Here is a 20,801-nt window from a genome sequence, read left to right on the forward strand (position 1 = left end):
GAGGGACAGGAGAGGAAAATAAAAAATTAGGAAGTGTGTTAGCAAATGCTCCCATGCAAAAGTCTAAACTTTATTCACTTTTATTTATATATTTAACAATTCTAAAGTATTTACTTCTCGCTTTTGACAAAAATGAAAAATATAGGAGCACTTTACTCTCTTGTGGAGAGAAGGGTTATTTCTGTACACAGCTACGGAGAGACGGCTTCCTCCTTTACATACAAAGAAAAATAATATTAATAAAAAAAGTGCTTCATCGATCCAAAAAAGCCTAAAGAGCTGCAAGCTTTTATTCACACTGTACATCCCAGCCCCGGCCCGGAGCGGACCCTCTTGGCACGTGCGGAGGCTCCGGCTGATTCTGCACCACAAAGCCACACAAGGTTGGGGTGTCCCCCCCTCACCACCCCCGGGAAGAGCCGGGCGTTCCCTCGTCCTGCTCCGTGCGGAACAGCGACGCCTGTGCCTCTCTTCCAGTCCCTGCTGCTGGGGTAGGAACAGATCCTAAACATGCCTTAGCTGGAAACCCCATCCTTTGCTTTTCCCTCACTGTCTCTTTCTCTAAACCTGTGCCAGGGAGATCCCAAGATGCTCCGTCCGTTCCCAGACCCCTTTCCCACAAGGACGCAGCCTCCTCCTTCCTGGACATTCACACCAGCACACGGATCCCGGCAGGGTGGGAAGGGCACAGTCCAACCATCCCAGTGCTTCTCCTCAGACCCACTGGGCTCTGCCAGATGGTTTCTCCACCAGACCCTCGCTTTGGATGATGTGATTGTGACATTCCAGGGAAGGGAACTGCTCTTTTCCCAAGGTTTCTTGGATTTTGAGCTGTTGTATCTAGAACTCTGAAATACTCCAGCAGGATTCTTGGGAACACCATAGAGAATTTGGGATTTTGCCTAGGGAATGCACGGTGAGCAGGATCTACTCTTCCTCCTTGCCAGATTGCACTAAGCAGGATCTATGGGAAGGGAATGGGATGAGCACCTACCAGTCGGTTACAAACGGATATTTGGGAGTTTCACCCTTCAGCGAGGTGACTGATTGGGACAGAAGGAGGAAGGGGAATCCGTGATGTATTTTGGATTGTTTTAAGCTCCTCAGGCAGCTTTTTCCTATCTGGAGTACATGGAACACAGCCTGGGAAAGAAGGAACATCCCAGGGGGGTGCCCAGCACCAGCGCACTCCGCACGGGCCGAGCCCGGCGACACCGGCGGGTCCCGGCCACCTTCCGTCGGTTTGGATCGTCCAATAAAGTGCGAGTGACCAGCCAGGACCTGAGAGCAACACTCTGCTCCCAGAGGGAATCTCACATGGATGGGGCAAGGACAAGGCAAAGGTCTGCTCCTGTCCTAGCTGGATTGAATCCTGGCAAGGCCCAGTGTGACGCCTGGCTCGGCTCTCACCAACAGCATTCCTGAGCCAGCGTTCCAGGTGTTCCTGCTCCGAGGGCTCAGACCTCACGGATTGTGCGTGCAGGTACAGAGCCACCAGCACAGGAACCTGGCTGAGACACCCTCGGGCCCACTGTGAGAACAGAGAGGGAACGGGTCTCTGGGGAAGGAGATTCCCACCTCTTCTAGCAGCAACAGGTTCCCAAACAGCAGTTTTGGGTTTGGAATAACAGGAGTGATTGAAAGCACTGGAGGCTGCAGCTATTCAGGCTCTGCACTCCGGCCGGCCCAGCTCCCTCTGCTCCCTGCTCCCCCAAATCCTCGGCCTGCAGCGGTTCCGCAGCGGGACAGATAAATACCCACGGGATCCTGGTGCTGGCACCAGCCCCCTCCCCACCTCCACGCCCCTCCCGCAAACAAACAGATAGATTATTATATACACACACACACGCGCGGGGACACGGACACACAGACAGGACAGGCAGGAAAGGGGAAGAGCCGGACAAGGAGAATCCCACGATCCAGCGGCACATCCTCGAGGTCTGTCCCGCCCCGCGCCCCGAGCTCCACGCGCAGCCTCCCAGCCTCGGCCCCCCGGGAACCCGCGTGTCCGTGGGGAAGGGTCGGCTCGGCTGCTCCCCCGCCGCTCCCAGGCCAGGAATTCAGTTGGATGTGGCAGTGATGGGCTTGTCCAGTTCGAGGTCCAGGCTGGAGCTGCCGGGGTGGAGGCTGCTGTAGCAGGATTTGCAGACTCTGCTGGGCTCGAAAAGCTGCTGGCTGGGAACGGGCACCTTCTGGTTACAGCAACTGGAGCAGAACACGTTGCCACAATTCCTTGTATCAGGAACAGAGGAGAAATGGAAAAGAAAAGATTAGGAGGAGTTTGACAAAGTCCCCTGAGCTGTAAAATGAGATATTCCCAGTGCTGGGATGGGGGAGATGCTGGTACCTCCCTATGGACCAGGGCATGGGCAGGGACAGCTCCAACGTCTGCAGTGCTCCCTCGTATGGATGGAGCAGAGATCCAGGGAATGGACACAGGAAGGAGCATGGAGCCAGGGATAGTGTGGGATTGCAGGTCATTAAATGCCTCTGTTCAGCACTGCCCTGAGCCAGGCTGCACAGGCCGTGCCCTCTGTCACACAGTGAGCTCTCTGCCATTCACCAGGGAATGGGTTGGGTGGGAAGGGACCTCAAAGCTCATCCAGTGCCACCCCTGCCATGGGCAGGGACACCTCCCACTGTCCCAGGCTGCTCCAAGCCCCACCCAACCTGGCCTTGGACACTGCCAGGCTGGATGTGCTGCAGAGGAGCTCCAGCACGATGCCAATGCCACCCTGGGGCACGGAGCTGAGGGGCTGAAGCAGAGCCACCACGGGCCCTTCCTGATCGAGGATGTGGGGAATGTGGGGAATGTGGGAATGGGGGCTCTGGCCCTGCTCACGAAGCTCATCCAGCCCCGGGTCACAGGACGGATGTGGCAGTGCTGGGAGCAGGCTGAACTCTGCTCCCAGGCTCTGCTCAGAGCTGGAAAGGTTTAAACATGGAAATATCAAAGCCCTCTGTTGCTGCCAACCTCCCACTGCCCCCACGGCCCCACACTCCTGCATCCAGGAAACTGAGCCAGGAAGGAGCATGCAAAGCCCGGCGTGGGCAGGCAGGGGTTCCATGCACAGGTGGGCACTGGTGGCATTCCTGGCACTGGCGGAGCCACACCGGCACATGCACCTCGTTACAGCTCAGAGTCATTAACTACCTCCTGCAGCCCCCCCTCAAAACCTGTGAGCCCTGTGTGCCCTGTCCTCCGAACTCATCAATTCCTACAAGGAGCTGGGAGCAGCACTCCGAGGACCTGGGTTTTTCCATGTCCATTAACTCTTTGGCACCAGGATTGTGATCATTGTTCTGCACTGGAGATTTGCTGCTGCTGCCAAGAGGCTGCCAGGGAATTCTGCTGACACCCAGCAGCTCTGATTAATCCTTCCTAGCCAAGAAAGGAGATTTCCAGCTGCTGGTCACTGATGGGGAGAGAGGCAGCAGAGAAATCCCATTTCCCACTTCAGTGGGCTCATTTCCTCAGTTCCACACTGCGGCTCTGGGCCTCGGAGCCAGAACCCCGGCACGGGAAGGCTGACAGGGACCAGCCTCTCTGCAGAGGTTCTGGAGACTGGAGGACCCTGCTGGAAACCTGCAGGAGTGGGAACAGCCCTGGGAGGTGCCACACAGCCCCCACAGCCCCATCTCGCTGCTCAAGGAATGATTATCCCAGAGCAGCTCACTGATGGATGTGGGGAAAACCAACCAGAGGGATTAAAACAAGGATCTCTTTGTTGGAGCTCACCATTCCTAACATATGCTCGGGGTTTGTGTTGTTTTATCCTAGATAATGGTGCTCTGACACCGCTTTGGAAAGCTCTGGACAGCTCATCCTTCTATCCCGGTGGTCCCTGCTTCGCTTCAGACATTAAAAAGAGACATTAAAAAACAGGCTGGAAAAGGGATGTTGCTCATTTGAGGAAGGAGGGCTGAAAGTCATGCTCCCCACGCCTCCTCCTCATCCCCAATCTCAGATGTTCATCCAGTTTTAGTGATCCTGACCCTCCACCAGCTCTGTGGCACCTGTTCCAGCCATGGGATTTTCAGTTCTTCTAAAACAAGTGGTGGGTTTTTGCCAACACCCCAAACAGCAATACTGAAGTGTTTGATAACACGTGGCCCTCTCCCAAAAATATGGGGAAAAAAGGGAAATGATCAAAACTAAATGCATAAAACTTGCAGGACAGTCTCCTGTCAGTGAGCAGTACACACATGGACTGACAGTGAGTGTTAGTCTGAGCCACATCCTCGTTAAGCTCCCAAAAGCCAAGTCCTAAAAGCCTTTCTGTGAGGATAGAGGCCTGCTCACACGGATCCAACCCCCAACAGCTCGTGCTGACCACCCCCAGCTTAGTTCTGGTGATTTCCAGGCAAGTGAGAAACAGAGGGAGAAGAGCTGAGTTAGTTGGGAGAAGTCACCCAGGAGAGGCAGACGGACAATGGACAGAGGCTGCTGGAAATGCTCACCAGAGCTGATCAACTCGGTCAGTGTCCCTGCAGGGAGGGAGAGAGAGCTCAGGGAACAGGCAGAGGGAGCAAACACTGGCAACCAAGGAAGCTGGAAGGTTTTACCCTGCTCAAGGCCTTACACTGTGGGGTTCAACTCATTCCCACTCCCAGGGGAGGGGTGTGAATGTTTACTATGGAGATACTCATGGTGTTGGTCTCACCAACAGCTGGGTCACTGCACATGTGGAAGCTGAAGGAGTAAAGATCCAACAGGGAGATCTGAGCCAGACCTGAAAACCTGAGTCCATTTTAACTCCTTGTGGGGCTGGGGGTGATCTGTGTGTATCCAGGCTCTGGGAGCTGTTCCAAGCCCAGCCCTGGGGATATAAATTTGCACAAAGACAGTGGGCATGGTAAAAAAAAATAAATTCAGATTCTCTTCCTTCTTCCCTGGGTTTGGTTAACTTTACAAGACTAAATGGAGCAAAATATAAACCAGACACAAACCCAAAACGATGTTCATAACTCTTTGCAACTTTAAAAAGCAGCAGAGCATCAAAATGTGGTAACTGAGATTTATTTAAATGATGGTTCCTGTAATAGTTTTTGCATGTTCAGAAACCAGGAATAGGAATTTATTTGAAACAGAACTGGAAACTGGAGATTCTGTGGCTTTAACTCGAGCATATTGAGCCAAGTGGTCTCTGCTTCCTGCTCTTCGTCAAGCCCCTGCTGCTGCCTGAGCTGCTGCAGCCTCTGTGGCAATAGGTCTGGCAAAGAATAATCCAGAAAACCTTGATCTAACACAGGTGTTCTGTTCAGATTCTGTAGGAGCAAGTTAATGAAAAGGGGAGAATGGTTAGAGAAGGAAAGGAGCAGGTTCACAACCAGCAGTGGGAAGAAGATGCTATTCCTGTCTTTCATGTAACTCATATACTGAATTTCTGGGTGCTAGCAGGTCAGAGCTCTATTTTATATAAATCTAAACTGCCTCTAAATCCAGTTTGAGGAAAGAAAGGTGGGATCTGTTTGGGCTGGAGTGGAGCCAACACCAAATGTGGCTTTTAAATATCTCCCTGCATGAACTGAACGGAGCAGCAGGAACTGCTCTGTTCCCTCGGCAGCTCCAACAGCCATCCCTGAGACAGGAGCTGTGTCCCAGGAAAGCCCTGTGGTGTGCAGGGAATGGAGCAGTGTCCCAGCTCCCCCTCTCCCAGTTACCTGCAGTGGTGTTTCCGACTGGCGAGCCAGAAGGCGCTGTCGCAGCCGTAGCAGTGCGCGGCCAGGTGATCCGGGAGCCACCGCGTCACCTGTGGGGACGGCCACCGGCATCAGGGACAGGGCAGTGGCAACACTCCTCACCTGAGCCCCCTCCCCAGCTCCCAGAGGTTGTGCAGCAGAGGGCTCATAGGCACAGGTACTGGTATGTCAAGTGTCAGACCAGCGGAACACAAGGAAGAGACTTCCCAAGAAGTGGCACACGACCAAAGGCTGGAGGATAATTTGAATTAGGATTATCCCAGAGTGAGCAATTTACAGGGATTTAGTCTGTACCTCTGTATCCTGTTTATCCACCTGTTCCCAGCTGGCTTCAGAGAAAATCTCTGTGCTGCAGCGAGACAAGCAGTTCTGATCCAGATTGCTTTCCGAGTCAGGAATAGACGTCTGTTGGCAAACAAACACAGCTGAACGGAACCCCCCAGATCCCTGTTCCACACAAATAAAACCCAGAAACCCCAACAGGGCAGGGCTGGACCCTCTGGTGATGAGATGATGTGAGGCAGAGTGGATTTAGAATCCAGTTTCTGCTGCAAAGCTCTGGGAAGGCTTTGGGTGATTAACCAAAACCTGCTCCCTGTGGCTCCAATTCCAGGGTCCTGATTCCTTTCCAAGGGTGTTTCACTTTCAAAACTATAATTAGTAATACAGATATCCTTTTGTTGGCAAAGATTTGGGAAAATACAAGCCAAATTGCATATGGGAAACTCAGAATTAGAGCCATGTATATTCTATATATAGGTTTTGGGGAATAATGCTTCCTTAATATAGTCTATCCAGGTAGTGGTGGATTTTAACTCAATTAAAACTCAGCCAGCCCTTAAAATATATCAAAATAGCAAGAAATCTTGAGTTCATGTATTTTTGTGCCTGAGGGATGGCAGTCCTGGAGTTCCAGACAAAAACCTGCAACTCCCAAGAGGCACAAACAGAAGGCAGAGATCAGGTCCTTAAAACCAGGGAATTTTCTGGAGGCACTGCCAGCCCTACATTGCAGCTTCTGAAGGCCCTTAAAAAAATGGGAGCAGAATCCATTAAGCCAAAGCACCCAATTTCTCCAAGGAATTCAAGCTTTTAGCAGTGACACTGAGCCCAATGAGCACCTTGTGCTGCATCTCCAATGGGAAGAGCCAAGAAGGCTCCAAGGATTTTTCACAACAAACGTACCTGGGACTATCCAGCACCTCTGCCACTTCTAAACAGTGAATTCAACAAACAGAAGTTGGGAACCTCCTATAAATACTTTTTTTCCCCAATTTTGCAGGCATATAAACCATGTAGGAAAAGGAAATTTCTGATGGGTGTTGCAACAGCCTAAGGAATTACAGGCAAACCCACAGGAAAGCACAATTCTCTACAAAAATCTCTACTTTTACAACTTTAAACACTTCCAAATAAAAGCACAAATGGTTTAAAAGCTCCCTTAGAATTCTTAATTTGTTGAGAGAAAAAGCATTGTTGAAATACAGCTGCCACAAAAGCTCAGGTAATTTGTTCCAGTTAATTTAGAATTCCAGAAAATTATTCCAGTCAGTGAGCCTGGAGCACCTGAAAAGGATGGTGTGACCCTGATGGGTTTGAGCTCCCAGAGCTGCCACTGCAGCTGGAACCTGCAGAGAACTAAGGGATCATCCTATGCTGCTGTCCCAAAAATGGCACAGGAAAAGATCTTTGCCCTACATAAAGACAGCAGTAAACCAAGAGTTTGGTTGGTTTTCCTGGTTTGGTAAACCAAGAGTTTGGTTGGTTTTCCTGAGGTTTGGTAAACCAAGGGTTTGGTTGGTTTTCCTGAGGCCAGGGAAGGTGTTTAGGTACGGCCAGGCAAGTGTGAGCTGCTGTGCAACACCCATCCCAAAAGAAACCTTTCTGCTTAAACTGAAGTCCAGTGACAGTATCAATCATCAATATCTGCCAGTATCTGGTACTCAGGCAGTGTTTGCCCTCCTCAGGATGGCCTGGAGAGGTCTGTAAGAGCCCAAAAGTCACGCCCTGAGCCGTGAGGCAGGAGCTGAGGGCGCGGTGACGCTCACTCACCACTTCGTCGCCGTAGTCGCCGTTGAGCCGCAGGGAGCTGTTGAGGAGCTGGCTCTCCAGGCGGCTCTTCAGCTCCTGCACCTGCTTCTTGAGGGTCTCCACCTCCTGCTGATGGCCCGTCTCGATCTGGCGCAGGCGCTGCTGGATGACGTCGCTGTAGACGGGCATCCCGTCGTCGTCCAGGTGGCTGCGGGCCGGCTGGTCCGGGCTGCCGGCCGGCTGCTTCCCGAGCTGGCTGAACATCCATTTCTGGTGCAAGTTCCTCAGGTGGAGCTGGGCAGAGCTGCAGCTGGCCGTGGACACCTGCCGGCTCAGCGAGGCCTTGATCCGCCCATCCTCGCCGTTGACGCAGTGTCCGTTGGTGGCGGGGAATTTCGGGGCCGTGAATCCCGCGGGTTTCTCCGCCAGTTTGTTCTCCGGCTCCAGCTCCCCGTTACACACCACCTCATCTTTGCGGTCTGCTAGAGGCAAGGCACAAGGGGAAGGCATCGGGAGGTGTGTGGTGCTGCTACCAGAAGTCCTATGCACTCTTGATCCCAGTTTTTGGAGCTCTATCATGCACTCCCCCTCCGGCCTGTTCTCCAGAGTTCGGGACAGCTCGTCAGCGCTGTTGTCGAAGGGGTGAGGTCTGTGGCACGGAGCCCTGGGCGTGAGCTCGGGCTTTGCTTCAGTCTCCGTTAAGGTTTCCGTGGAGCTCTCGATGTTGGATGTCCTCGCCTCCGGCAGGGCTGTCAGAGGGAAGGCCAGGCCGGCCTGGGCCGTGCCGTACGGGCTCTCCACTTCTTCGCCTTTCCCAACGCCTTCTTCCTCCGTGTTGTTTGGAGCATCTCTGCTTCCGGAGCCCTCGGCAGGAACAGCCTGCACTCCTCTCCCCTGAGGTGCCTTCTGGAGAGCGCTGCTGGGGTCGCTGTGCTCGTCCTGTTGTCCTTTGAGCTCCGAAGCACCGCGTGAGGCCGGGTGTGGGGTGGGTGTGGGATTGTTCGTTACGATACCTGTATCCGCCTCGGCCTTTTCCCCACACAGATTGTCAGCTCTCTTCTCCTTATCCAGGCCAACCTCATCCCCTTTCCCTGCTGCCTCCAGGCCACCCCTCAAGTGCTCCTCCAGCCCAACATCATCTTTAGTGGCTTCCTGCAGAATGTTCTCCATCTGTCCCTCTGCCACCCCGGCTGCCACAGAGAGCTCTGCCCCCACGGGGGCCCTGCCCTGCCTGCCCAGCCCATCCCCCTCAAAGGGGTCGTCCCCAGGGGGGCCCAGGCTGCTGAGCTCCAGGGAGCGGCGGTGCTCCTGCCACTTCTCGTTGAGGCTGGGGTCGCTGCTCCGGCGGTTGGTTGTAGGCACGCTGCTGTCACAGGCTGTCGTCAGATTGTCAAAGGATCTTGTCTTTGGTAACCTGCAGAGGGACAAACAATCCCACTCCCAAGTCAGAGGATGTTTTTATAAACACTGAGCTACTGTGATTTAAAACCAGCCCCTTGATTAGGACAGTAACAATCTGCCAACTAAAGGACTTGTGGGAAGTATTATCCAGGAGCACATTCTGACCATCTGCAGTGCAGAGCTGCTTCAGTACTTCCTTTGTTTGCCATCAGGAAAATATGTTCAACCAGACTTCAAACATTCCCAGATTAATCCCCTTACCAGCAAGCCCCAATGCTTACAGCCTGGTCACACCTCCTAATTAACATGTGCTCATTGTACAAAAAGCAAAGAAATGGTTATGCAACACTGAAAAAGAACTCAAATTCAAGATAACCAATGAACACTAATATCCCACAAGGATAGAAGGAATTCTCTGTGCCGATGGGACACCCAGACCTTAACTTTATTTGCCCAGCTTCTCTCTGCCACGCTGTCAGCCCTGAAATGTGACAGCTTCCAAACCCACCCCACAGACAGGCTGTGCTTGAGCAGCTCAGTCCCACAGTCCCACCAATACACCCGGGAGAAATCCTGCCCTCCCACCCAAGCATTCTCCTTCCATATCCCCCGATATTCTCTGTTGATCTTACTTCACAGGACGGGATTTCTGGGCTCTAGGCTCACCTGCCCAGAGGCTGCTCTTCAGGGCTAGAGCCTGGCACAGGGTACGGGGCACAGGTGTCGTCGGCAGGCGTGGAGGGGGAGGAGCAGGGCAGGTAAACAGCGCTCCAGAGCATCAAGTTCCGCACATGGCACACGGGATACAGCACCTGGCAGGGGAGCACACGGGAAGGGTCAGCTGCTGGCTCCCAGCAGAAGTTCAGCTTTGAGGGTGGCAGTTCACTGGGCAGGTCTCAGCTGGGACACATCCAGCCCACACTAAGGGCTGGTGACAGCGTTTCATCAGCCACACTCGGGGCTAGAGTGACCTTTTCTGTCAGAGGCAGAACAATGCTGGCCTTCAGCTCCTCCTGAATGAACTCCTGCAGTGAGCTCTCTGTGAATCTACACCTTCATAACTCACGGAATCCAGTGGCTTGTTGTGAGTGCTGAGGTTCCCTTGGGTGTTGTGTTACCCCGTGCCAGAGGGAGCTGCACTCATTCCATGGACCCCAATCCACCAGAGCCCACCCTGGCTCCAGCAGAGGCACTCACGGGTACATATTGAGTACATGCAGAAGTTCTTTGAAGAGACAGCTTGCTCTTAAAAGGGATTCCTTGATTGTGGAATGTCCTTTCTGTTTTACTTTAAATCACCTGGCCTTGCTCTAGCAATTCCACTCTTTTCCAAGCAACTTTCCCATGGAAAAGCAGGCAATGGCAGAGAAACAGTCTGCTCCACCAGACAGGCACTGCCCAGGCTCCCCAGGGAATGGGCACAGCCCCGAGGCTACCAGAGCTCCAGGAGCATTTGGGTACCACTCTCAGGCACAGAGTGGGATTTTGGGGTGTCTGTGTAGGGCCAGGGGTTGGACTGGATGATCCCTGTGGGTCCCTTCCTAAATGAGGATATTCAGTGATTCTCTGAACACCCTGCTCCCCTGGCACTGAGCAGGGCAAGGGCTGAGGGGTGGCTGCTGCTCTTAAACAACTCCTGCTGTGTAAGAGATGTGGCTGCACCAGAGGCATCTTTTAAAGCCTGAAGTAAAACCACAAGCAGATGAACCCAAGACAGGAAATTACCCAAACTCCCACGTGCAGAAGGAGTGTCCTTGTGAGTATTTCCTGAGAACAGGGGCCAAGTGGGATAGAGCACAGAAGGGCAGCCCAAGGACAGACCTGTCCACACAGCCACTGTGAGAGCCCTCCCCATGCTTTCCCGGCATTTTCAGGGAAATTTAGATCCATCCATAGCTTTAAAGATCCCCCTAGGCTGTGTCTGCTCTGCCTCACACACTGTCCTCACAAGTGTCAGGTGGGAAGGCTCCAAGGGCTCGTTGCAGTGACAGCCCAGAGCCAGGGCACAAATAGCCAAGAAGGGCTCAGGGAGTAGAAAATCCATCTTTTTACAACCACTGAGGGCATAAAACTCTTTCCTACTTAGCCAGGGTTTAATTTTGCTCTAAGAAACAACTGCAAGCCACATCTGTCATATGCACAGTCACTGCACAGTCCTTACAGTTCAGTTTATGACATCTGATACTTCCATAAATAAAAAGGGTTTAAATATTTATACAAGGCCATGCAATCCTAACCATGATGTCATTTGGTGTTTGCTCTCTTGCCTGTGCTCTGCACCCTGAATCCCTCACATGACCTTGTATCAAACACACAACTGAGCCCATTCCCAGAACCTTCAGGGAGCTCCTACCATGAAGGAGCCAAACTAAAAACCTGAAGGTATCAAGAGAAACAAAGATACACTAAATAATCTGAGCCACTTTCTCTGTTTAGATTTAAGATGAATTTAGACATAGTGTCTAGGTTTGCAGGCAATTTTGTGTCACTCCTCTGACACAGCTAGTTCTCCAGAGAGGTCTATTTATCAAACACTGAAATGTTTTCTGTTACAAAAAAATAAAATATTTAGTCCCAGAAAGCACATTTCCAGCACGGAGAAATTTCTGAGGCAGCATTTGACATTCCTCAAATATCAGCAAAATTAACCCAACACTTCAAACATCAGCCTGAGCTGGGTGTTTTAAGGTGAATGACAGGGAGAGCTGAGCTGGTCTGGAATCACCTTTCTGTCCATGGTGACAGTTCAGAGAACCACACAAGGATTTGGGCTGGAAGGGACCCCAAAGCTCATCCAGTGCCACCCCTGCCATGGGCAGGGACACCTTCCACTGTCCCAGGCTGCTCCAAGCCCTGTCCAACCTGCCCTTGGACACCTCCAGGGATGGGGCAGCCACCACCTCAGCTGTGGTTGAACCCCAGGTCACCATGTCCCACTGCTGGGGTGTTTCTCAAGGGACCCCCCTTTTGGGGGATGCTGTTTAGGGGAGACCCCAGGGCTCTCCCACAGGAAGGGGTTGGGATACATACAGATTCCGACTGGGAGGAGTAGAGCAGGTTTTTGAAGGCTTTGTTTGCTGCCCGCAGCAAAGACCAGACGGAGCAGGTCCGTTCCTGAGTGTGTTTCTCTCCTCTCTCTTTCGCATTGTTGCACAGGAATGTTCCAAAGAGGCAGGAGTAGGTGTGCTGCACCAACTTCACCTGCACAGAGCCACACACACACAGTGTCAGCTGGCACAAGGCATCAGCCTCACCCTCCCTGCCCAGGGCCAAACCCCTCGCCAGGGCTGCCACACCAATCCACAGCATTTTTCGCATACTTCCTTACAAACCAATTGCAAAGGAATGCAAGGGGAGAGGAATCTTCTAAAATCATAATGGAAGAAATTCAGGAAAAATGTAACATAGAAAGACAAAATATTTGTTCCTAATCAAGTCATGTTGATACAAACTCATTGCCCTGCAGGCCAGGCAAAGCAGAATCATCATTCCTCTGCTACAAAACATTCATGCAGCACAGAAATGCTGCTCGTTAATCACTCCATGCTGTGGGCCCAGCCTAACAAATGCCAGCTTAACTTTAGGCATATCAATGACTTCCTTGGGATTATTCAGATGTTTAAATGAAGACAAGTACTTCAATACTGTAATAAATTAGGGGTTCACTCTACAAAGGCCAGCACACCACGGGTACGTTCTCTCCCAGCCCGTGGAGATTAGCAGTGTGCTGTGAAGCCAGTTACTACCTGTTGTATCTCATTTCACAACTGAGCTACTCGGGGACTGTACATGGACTCAGTTACATGGCTGAGCTGGCAAGTGGTAATTCCAGCCAGCCACAATCACAGGAACGTGCCTTAAATCTCTTAGTGGATCAGACACTTCATAAAAGCTTCTACTCTTCAGATTACTGGTCCTGCAGTCCATGACTGCCACTTCCCCAGAGATCTGAGAACTGACTTGGACCATCCTGGGTGAATTCCTAATAGGAATGCTGTCTGCTTCCAAAGAAGGTAAGCACAGCTCCTATACCCTACACATTTTCAGCAAAGAAACTGAAAAAAAATGAACGGAGCAGGTTGTTTTTAGAGGAGGAGTATTCAAGTCAAAACAAGATCAAAGCAGGAGGGAGTTTGCATTGGCTGTAGGAAGGATTTTTTTCAGGCTGTGTGGATGTTTTACACCTCTTAGGTGAGACTATTCAATTAACATCATCTATTTCTTTAAAGTCTAAAACAAGTCCTTGAGGGTCCTGCTTTTAAGAGTGAACAGACCCCGTGGGCTATGCAAGCGCTTTTGTCCACTGCGTCCTGGCAGCTTTCCTGTTCCCTTCATCAGGTGAGAGCATATATAGAATATACTCATATATATATATATATATATATATATATATATATATAAAAATAATGGAATGGTTTGGGTGGGAAGGGACTTTAAAGCCCATCTCATCCCACCCCTGCCATGGGCAGGGACACCTTCCACTATCCCAGGCTGTTCCAACCCCCGTCCAACCTGGCCTTGGACACAGAATGTCACAGAAAGATGGGAAAATCCCCACCCTGGGCTTTCCAGCAGTGTTTAACAGCAGTCTATAAAGCAGCAATCTCTCAACTCACAAGGAATGCTTCGTTAAACTCGAAGGAGCAGGGGAACTGCCTCTGGAGCTGATGGACACAGTCCAGCCACTGCAGAAACACTGGGCAGCGCTCATTGAGGTCATCTGAATTCTCCCCGTGGCCGCAGCGATCTGCAAACTTGTGGCCAAAATCCAGCCACTCCGTCTCCACTAGTACCTGGAAACCCTGCAGGAAGGAGAGGACAGATGAAGAATTCCTGTTTTTCTTTGGTTCAGTTTTCTGAGATGGTCTGAGACTTGTGGGAATGGCCGTGTCCTCTCTCCTATTTCCCCTCAGCACTGGGCTCATTACTTCTCTTTACTGCTTTCCCTAATGCCTCTGTGCTCTGCAATGAAATTAGGACAGATAAGGAATCCCAAACGACATGAACAGGAAAGGGAATCAGTGACTGGCAGGGAGCATCCTGAGATGAGCCCTATCTCATCCAGGCAGTGACAAGTAGGAACTTCATCTTGCCAAAGCTTCTGGATCATGGTGTCCAATATCTGGACAAGTCATATGAAAACTTTCCTTGAAAATGATGGTCAGATCCATCTGTCAGGAAAGAAAATCATCCATCCACAACAGGACATCCAAGCTCAGGGAGAGCAGGTGCTTGTCTGTGTGTACACCAGTCACAAAGTTGATTAAAGGTTCACTTGAGTGATTTTTCATGAAAAGGGCAAAGAACATTCCCAAACAGTGCCTGGGTGAGCAGCTGAATGTCACACCGTGTCTTGCAGGACCTGAAATCCATCACAGGGGAGGAAGGTTTTGGTTCTTAGTGGAAAGAAAAATTGTAGAGAATGTTTATTGAGTCAAAGGCTGTGATTAGAGCCAAAATAATGGCTGTGATTAGAGCCAAAATAATGGCTGGCAGCTGAGAAGCTTTAAATCTGACAGTGCTGAAAATTCATTTTCCTCAATGTTTCTGATCCTGGTACAGACAGCTACAGTTCATGGCTTGCTCTGGGTGACAGGGAAGCCCCAGGGTGTGCACAGCACAACTCTGCTCCCCAAGCAGGAAGCACAGCACCCTTTGGAGGACCAGGAGCAGATCCTGTGCCCAGGCCAGAGCAGCACATTTTGCCTGATGGATGCCAGCTTCTAGAATCCACGTGCAAAAGGATCCAGGAAGTTTTCACACTTCCATGTGGAAGGCAGTTCCAGCCTCTGGTCCCTGTGTGTGTGAGGCTTTAAGCAGCAGCTCACAGCAGTGTTCAGACACAGAGTTCTGTTCTGGACAACAAAGGCATCTTGCCTGTGGGCTGGCAGATGGAGCCCAGCCAGCACACATCCCACAGCTGAGAAGTGATGGAAGGGGGGAAAATGAGGAGAAATGTAAGTGACAGAGAGCAATGAAAATGTGAAACTGGAAAACATGCAGTTGGGAAATCCAGCAAAGAGGAAGGCTGAGAAGCTGCAGGGGTGCAGCAGAAGCTGCAATTGCAGCACTTTGTACTCCATATTCCTAAACTTAAAATGGGGAAGCACAGACCATGACTGTGCAGCTGCAGCAGAGGGAATGTGAGCTACTCCTGAGTTACAGAGGTACCTACACCTGTGTGTAACTGCAGACTGTAGGTGATAAACTCCTGCCAGCTTCAGTGCCTTTGCCAGTGGAGAAACCTGAAATCATTCACAGCCAGGCTCACTCCAAAGACCCCAACCACTCCCAGCTGCTTTACCCACCTCTGTGGTCCTGTAGTAGGGGTCCAGCAGGAGCTTGGCCAGGGCCACGATCTGGGGGGTGCGGTCCCAGCCGTCGGAGCAGTGAACCAGCACCGGCCGCTGGTCCCGGTCCACGGCGTGCACCACGAGCAGCGCGGATTTCAGGAGCACTGACAGGTGCTGCAGCCACTTGGTGCTCTCCAGAGCTGACAGCCAACTAGAGGGAAACCAGGCAAGACAGTTTTTGCTCTTTTAAAATGCTTTCAGGTTTGGATGTCTGAGTGTATCATGGCAAAGCTCCTGTTTTAATAAGCTGTGAGTGTCACCCTGGAGTATTTTTCATTTGTGTCTTGTTAGCGCTTTCCAGGAGGTGGAAGCAGCAAAGCCACGTAGCCAACCCAAGGAACTGCCATTCTCTGGGATGAGCTGAAGGTTTGGATGTACTTTGAAACTATGGAAGGCTTTAGCAGCAAATGCCAAACAGGGAAGTGGGAAGGAAAACAGGACTGGGGTAACTACAGCGAGGACCCAAGCTCAGAAGCTCCCAAGGTGATGGGCTGTTACAGGGTAGTTACCCCACACCACTGGATGGTTATGAAATACTATGAAATATCCTGATATGACATTATAAAGGAGTGAAGTACATGGAACACCACCAGAATTTTCCAAATGAGAGCCAACGGTGAGGATTAAAGAGCTGGGAATAGCAGATCAGCCTAAGTGCTCAGAAGCCCACCAGAAGAAACAACATTCTGGTATCAATATTCAAGGTTACACTCTAATTTCAGAACTAATCTTCCAGGTTCACTTCAATCAGAATAAACCAGTGACTTCCACAAAAATGGAAAAACATAGCTTAGCATTATTACCAAGGGAAAATCCACTGAATTTCAATTTCCAGATCATCAGCAGAAGAATGTGGCTGCAGAAACATGGAACCAAAGGCCCAAATCCCCAAACTTCCACTTACTTTCCTGGATCTGGCATTTGTGTGCAGAGCAGACGCAGCGACTGGAAGCTCTTGCGGATGGAATGGATGTTTGCCATCCCCATGAACACTACTTCACAGTTTGGGTAATATTCTGCAGGGAAAGAGCAAGAGGGAAGAAAGTAACAACTACCTTGCTAAAAGGAGATTTTTCATAAAAACAAACCCCTGTTGCTGTGGGCAGATGAAATAATTTGTTTATGAATATTCCCTAAGTCCTCACAGCTCACTGGGTATTCCAGACATGACTCCACAGCCCAGCAAAACAGGAAGCATTTAGCAAAGTCCTGCTGTATTTATTTCAAATGTTTCACTTCAGGTTACAGAAAGCAGAGTGCAAACCTATGGGAATAGGGATATTGCCGTGCTCCAGGTGCCAGAATGTTTGTAAAAAGACTGAGATGTAAAAAGACAAAAGATGTGAAACACAAGTAATAGTTAAGTGGTAATTTAAGGATGTAAGTTATATAGATTACAGATTCCTTTCCCTAAGCATTTCAAAAGGCCAAAAGGTTGGCTTCATCCACTGCTTTCTTCTGAGGGGAATTGTATGAGGAAGCATCACACATGTGAGGAATCCTGGGAGCTCAGGAAAGCAGAAGATACATGGAATTACTCTGGATATGCTCAAGCAACACTGGAGGCCTGGACAGACCTAAAGAGGGCCAGAAAATACCCATTTAGTAGCTTTTCCTGGATTTAGTCTTCCCTCTGCTGTGATGCTTCAGTCTGCACAAGAATGATCACACAATAACTAAAATGACCATTTCTACTGGAGAAAAATAATCCGGATTCACAATCTGGGATACTGAGTGCTTGCACAAGAAAATTCAGGAGTCTCTGATGTTTTGTATCATTCCAGTTCCCAACTCTTTATCAGCCCAACAAATGCTGGGCCAAACACAACGAGAGACTGTAACTCCAGGAGCAGCCTCAGACAGTATCAGACAACTTCAGAGGTGTTTGTATTTTTACTGTATTATATCTAAAATAAAGCACAGCATAAATGAGCTGGTTTTATACAGAGAATAAAGCAAACCTGGCAACACCTGCAGAAAACGTAGCAGCAAAAAGCAATACAGGTTCCATTGAAGGTGACAAGCTGCTTGAAAGCCTTCTCCACAGGATTAAAGAACCAATATACAGGAAGAAAATCAAACTTCCTGTATACTCTGCTTTTGTGTTTTGAAATTTTACTCTCTGATGAAGAATGAATTAGCATTTTTGAGGCAAATGGAAACTTCCTTTTTTTTTTACTGGTGGCTACAAATCAAAATGCAGCTACTGCAGCAAAGATCAAAACAAAAATAAATGGTCAAAAGAGCTTTTGTTATCTTATCTCCAGTTTTTGTGTCTGGGATTTTTTTCCAGTTTCTCCACCCATGGAATTTTAACAGGCTGCATTCATACCCAACAGCGACCATAAATAATACCTTGTTTATAAAACCACCAATTCACAAGTGCCAAAGAACACAGAAAGTGGTGTTGCAACTGTATTACACATGCAAGGTGAGGCAGGATTGCAGCTGCTATGATACAAATACTGAAAAAATGCTTCAGCTTTAGGAAAATTGCTGAGTATTTTGCACAACCATTCTAGAGTATTTTTCTCCTCTGCAGTCAGTGGGTTTTAAAAGTTCAGGGGTTTTAGACATGAGCACACTGGACACCTTTGTCTCTCTCTAGTTTATACATCTGACTCAGCAAGGGAAAGCTCTTCAGCAGATTCCACAGGGTTCAGCATTTGCTGAGCACTGTTGCCAGCTGGGTTAATGGCCTGAGAACAGACTAATTAACAGCTAAACCTGCCCTTTGAAGGGCTGGGTGGGGGCTGCCATGATCCAGAACGTTCAGACCGATGAGCAGTGTACAGGCAGTACTGAAGGGTGTCAGGGCAATTATATCTGAGCAAATCCCTTTGACTGATTTACTGGAAAACTGAGGAGGAATGTTGCTCACCTGGGCACTCACAGCCACCCCCCTTGGCTCTGTTGGCCACGGCTGCTGCGTAAGATCGCGCGTCCAGGATCAAAAGCTTCTGCGGCTGGATTGCCAAACTCTCTGCTCCTGAGGCATTGGAGATGGAGGAGTCTGGGGAGGAAGAAACAGGTGAGGAGCTCAGAGGATCCTTCTGACATTGGTTACAGCATGATTCACTCAGTCCCACAACGAGAACTGGGACTAAATACAACAGACTCAATCTGTTACAGCACCGGAGATTTCACTTGTACATAAAGCTCTGCCCTCTACAGAAAAGCAACGGTGACAGCCTTACCAAATTCCACATCTGAGAGGTCCCCTCCGTTGGAGAAATCTCTGGAACAATTCCCATTCATTAACTTGTTACTGTTGGACCTGGAGTCTGAGGCACAGGCTTTGGCTACGGACTGGACCAGGTGCTCATCGTCGGCGTTCCTCCAGCCCCACCAGCTCACCTCGGGCTGGCCGCAGCGAGAGATCACTGCCCCATTGCTCTGGTGCCTGGAAACAGAGGGAATACAGAGTTTACAGTCAGGATAAAGAGCATAGAGGGCACAAAAATTATAGTGGTGTGCTCCAGAAGCTTCACTCCCACCAGGAACCATCGTTCAGCAGTTATCCCCAAGCTGGGTTTCAGCTTCCCTTCAGAACGATGGCTGTGACTGCAGTCACTGACAGGTGAAAGTCAAAGCAAGGTCAGGAAGAGAAAACAAAGCATCTTCTTGCTCAATATTGTGGCCTGTTGGCCAGTGAAAGCTAGGGAGTGTTTTGGAACAGCAGGTGAGGCATGAGACAGGAATTCAATATGGATGGGGGAAAACTGAAAACACCCTAACCTGGACATGGCTCTCATCTCCCAGGAGGTGACATTCAAAAAAAATTTTATTTTACATGTCTGGAGAGTCAGTAGTTATTTCCTTAAATCTGACCTGGCTTCTTGTACTACACATAAAGAACAGATCTGGAATAATTAAAACTTATTGAACCATTGCAAACACACTCAGAAAGATTTGAGGACTCTTCCCTATAATCTGTTATAAAAAGAGGACTGAAATGTATTATCACAGTAATTCCACTCACTGCCTTTGTGCTGGCACATCCCTCTGCTGCCACCAGCTCTGTGACTCCCCAGTGACCAAAGTGTTTGCAGCTGGCAGAACAACCTTTTCCCTGACCTTGCCCAGCAGCACCCTGAATTCAGGGAGCTCAGCCCTGGGAGAAGGAGGTCCAGCTGTGGGTACAGAGAGCTGCAGGTGGAGAGGCCAGAGCAGCACAGACAGAAATTTTGGAGCATCTCAAAATGTTTAATCCCTGCCTCACGTCCCAGCTGAAATATCCCAGCACTCATCCACACTGCTCTTCACTATTTAAGTCAAAGAATCATAGAACAGTTTGGGTTATGAGGGATCTTAAAGCTCATCACATTCCACCATTCCTGCCATGGGCAGGGACACCTCCCACTGTCCCAGGCTGCTCCAAGCCCCAATGTCCAGCCTGGCCTTGGGCACTGCCAGGGATCCAGGGGCAGCCACAGCTGCTCTGGGCACCCTGTGCCAGGGCCTGCCCACCCTCCCAGGGAACAATTCCTTCCCAATATCCCATCCATCCCTGCCCTCTGGCACTGGGAAGCCATTCCCTGTGTCCTGTCCCTCCAGCCCTTGTCCCCAGTCCCTCTCCAGCTCTGTTGGAGCCCCTTTGGGCACTGGAAGGGGCTCTGAGCTCTCCTTGGAGCCTTCTCCTCTCCAGGTGAGCACCCCCAGCTCTCCCAGCCTGGCTCCAGAGCAGAGGGGCTCCAGCCCTGGGAGCAGCTCCGTGGCCTCCTGTGGACTCCTCCAGCAGCTCCAGGTGCTTCCTGTGCTGGGCCCCAGGGCTGGGGCAGCTCTGCAGGTGGGGTCTCACCTGAGCAGGGCAGGAGGGCAGAATTCCCCCCTCCCCTGCTGCCCACGCTGTTGGATGAGCCCAGCACCCAGGTGGATTTCTGGGAATAGCAGCTTTTCAAGCACAGGTGCCTCCAGGCAATGCTGTCCTCACCCAGGAATCCCACCTGAACCCTGCATTTCCAAAGCAGGCACATGCCAATTACAGTTCCTGTACCTTATGATGCAGGAAAAGATTTTAGAGCCTTCCTGCAAACAAACCACCCACCTGAGCTTCAGGGCAGCCAGGAGCTGTTCAATTCCCTCTAATCAGGGAACCCAGAGTGCTGAGGGTCAGCTTAACCTTTAAGCAAATCTTAACAATCTCAGCCCTGAGCAGGAAGCCAGCCCACCCAAAGCAGCCAATGTTGACTTTTTGGCTCTGAGCACTCTGATGGATGTTTCTGGAGGTGTGACAGGCTGGTTTGTGCTGTGCTGTCAGAGCTGTCACCCCCGGGTGCTGCGCGGCACCTCCTCTGCAGCGTCCCCGCGGGC

The 20,801-nt window shown here is 50.5% G+C and overlaps 1 protein-coding gene across 8 annotated transcripts in view; it reads right to left on the bottom strand.

Moving 5' to 3' along the window:
* Positions 1-49: 49 nt before the first annotated feature.
* The window catches only part of MTMR3 (myotubularin related protein 3), a 74,684-nt gene continuing 53,932 nt past the window's right edge, over positions 50-20,801 (bottom strand). For 3 of the 8 annotated variants that reach the window (XM_069031385.1, XM_069031384.1, XM_069031386.1), the window contains 12 exons: positions 18,686-18,891; positions 18,370-18,501; positions 16,393-16,504; positions 15,444-15,639; positions 13,752-13,937; positions 12,166-12,336; positions 9,802-9,947; positions 7,756-9,148; positions 5,998-6,108; positions 5,665-5,753; positions 4,462-4,488; positions 50-2,232 (listed from right to left, as the gene is read on the bottom strand). In XM_069031385.1, the coding sequence (XP_068887486.1) occupies positions 2,061-2,232; positions 4,462-4,488; positions 5,665-5,753; positions 5,998-6,108; positions 7,756-9,148; positions 9,802-9,947; positions 12,166-12,336; positions 13,752-13,937; positions 15,444-15,639; positions 16,393-16,504; positions 18,370-18,501; positions 18,686-18,891 (2,941 nt within the window). In that variant the 3' untranslated portion in view covers positions 50-2,060. The other 5 variants (XM_069031388.1, XM_069031390.1, XM_069031387.1 and 2 more) reach the window with 5 other exon arrangements.

Source organism: Aphelocoma coerulescens, chromosome 15 (genome assembly GCF_041296385.1).
Source record: "Aphelocoma coerulescens isolate FSJ_1873_10779 chromosome 15, UR_Acoe_1.0, whole genome shotgun sequence".
Lineage (NCBI taxonomy): Eukaryota > Metazoa > Chordata > Aves > Passeriformes > Corvidae > Aphelocoma > Aphelocoma coerulescens.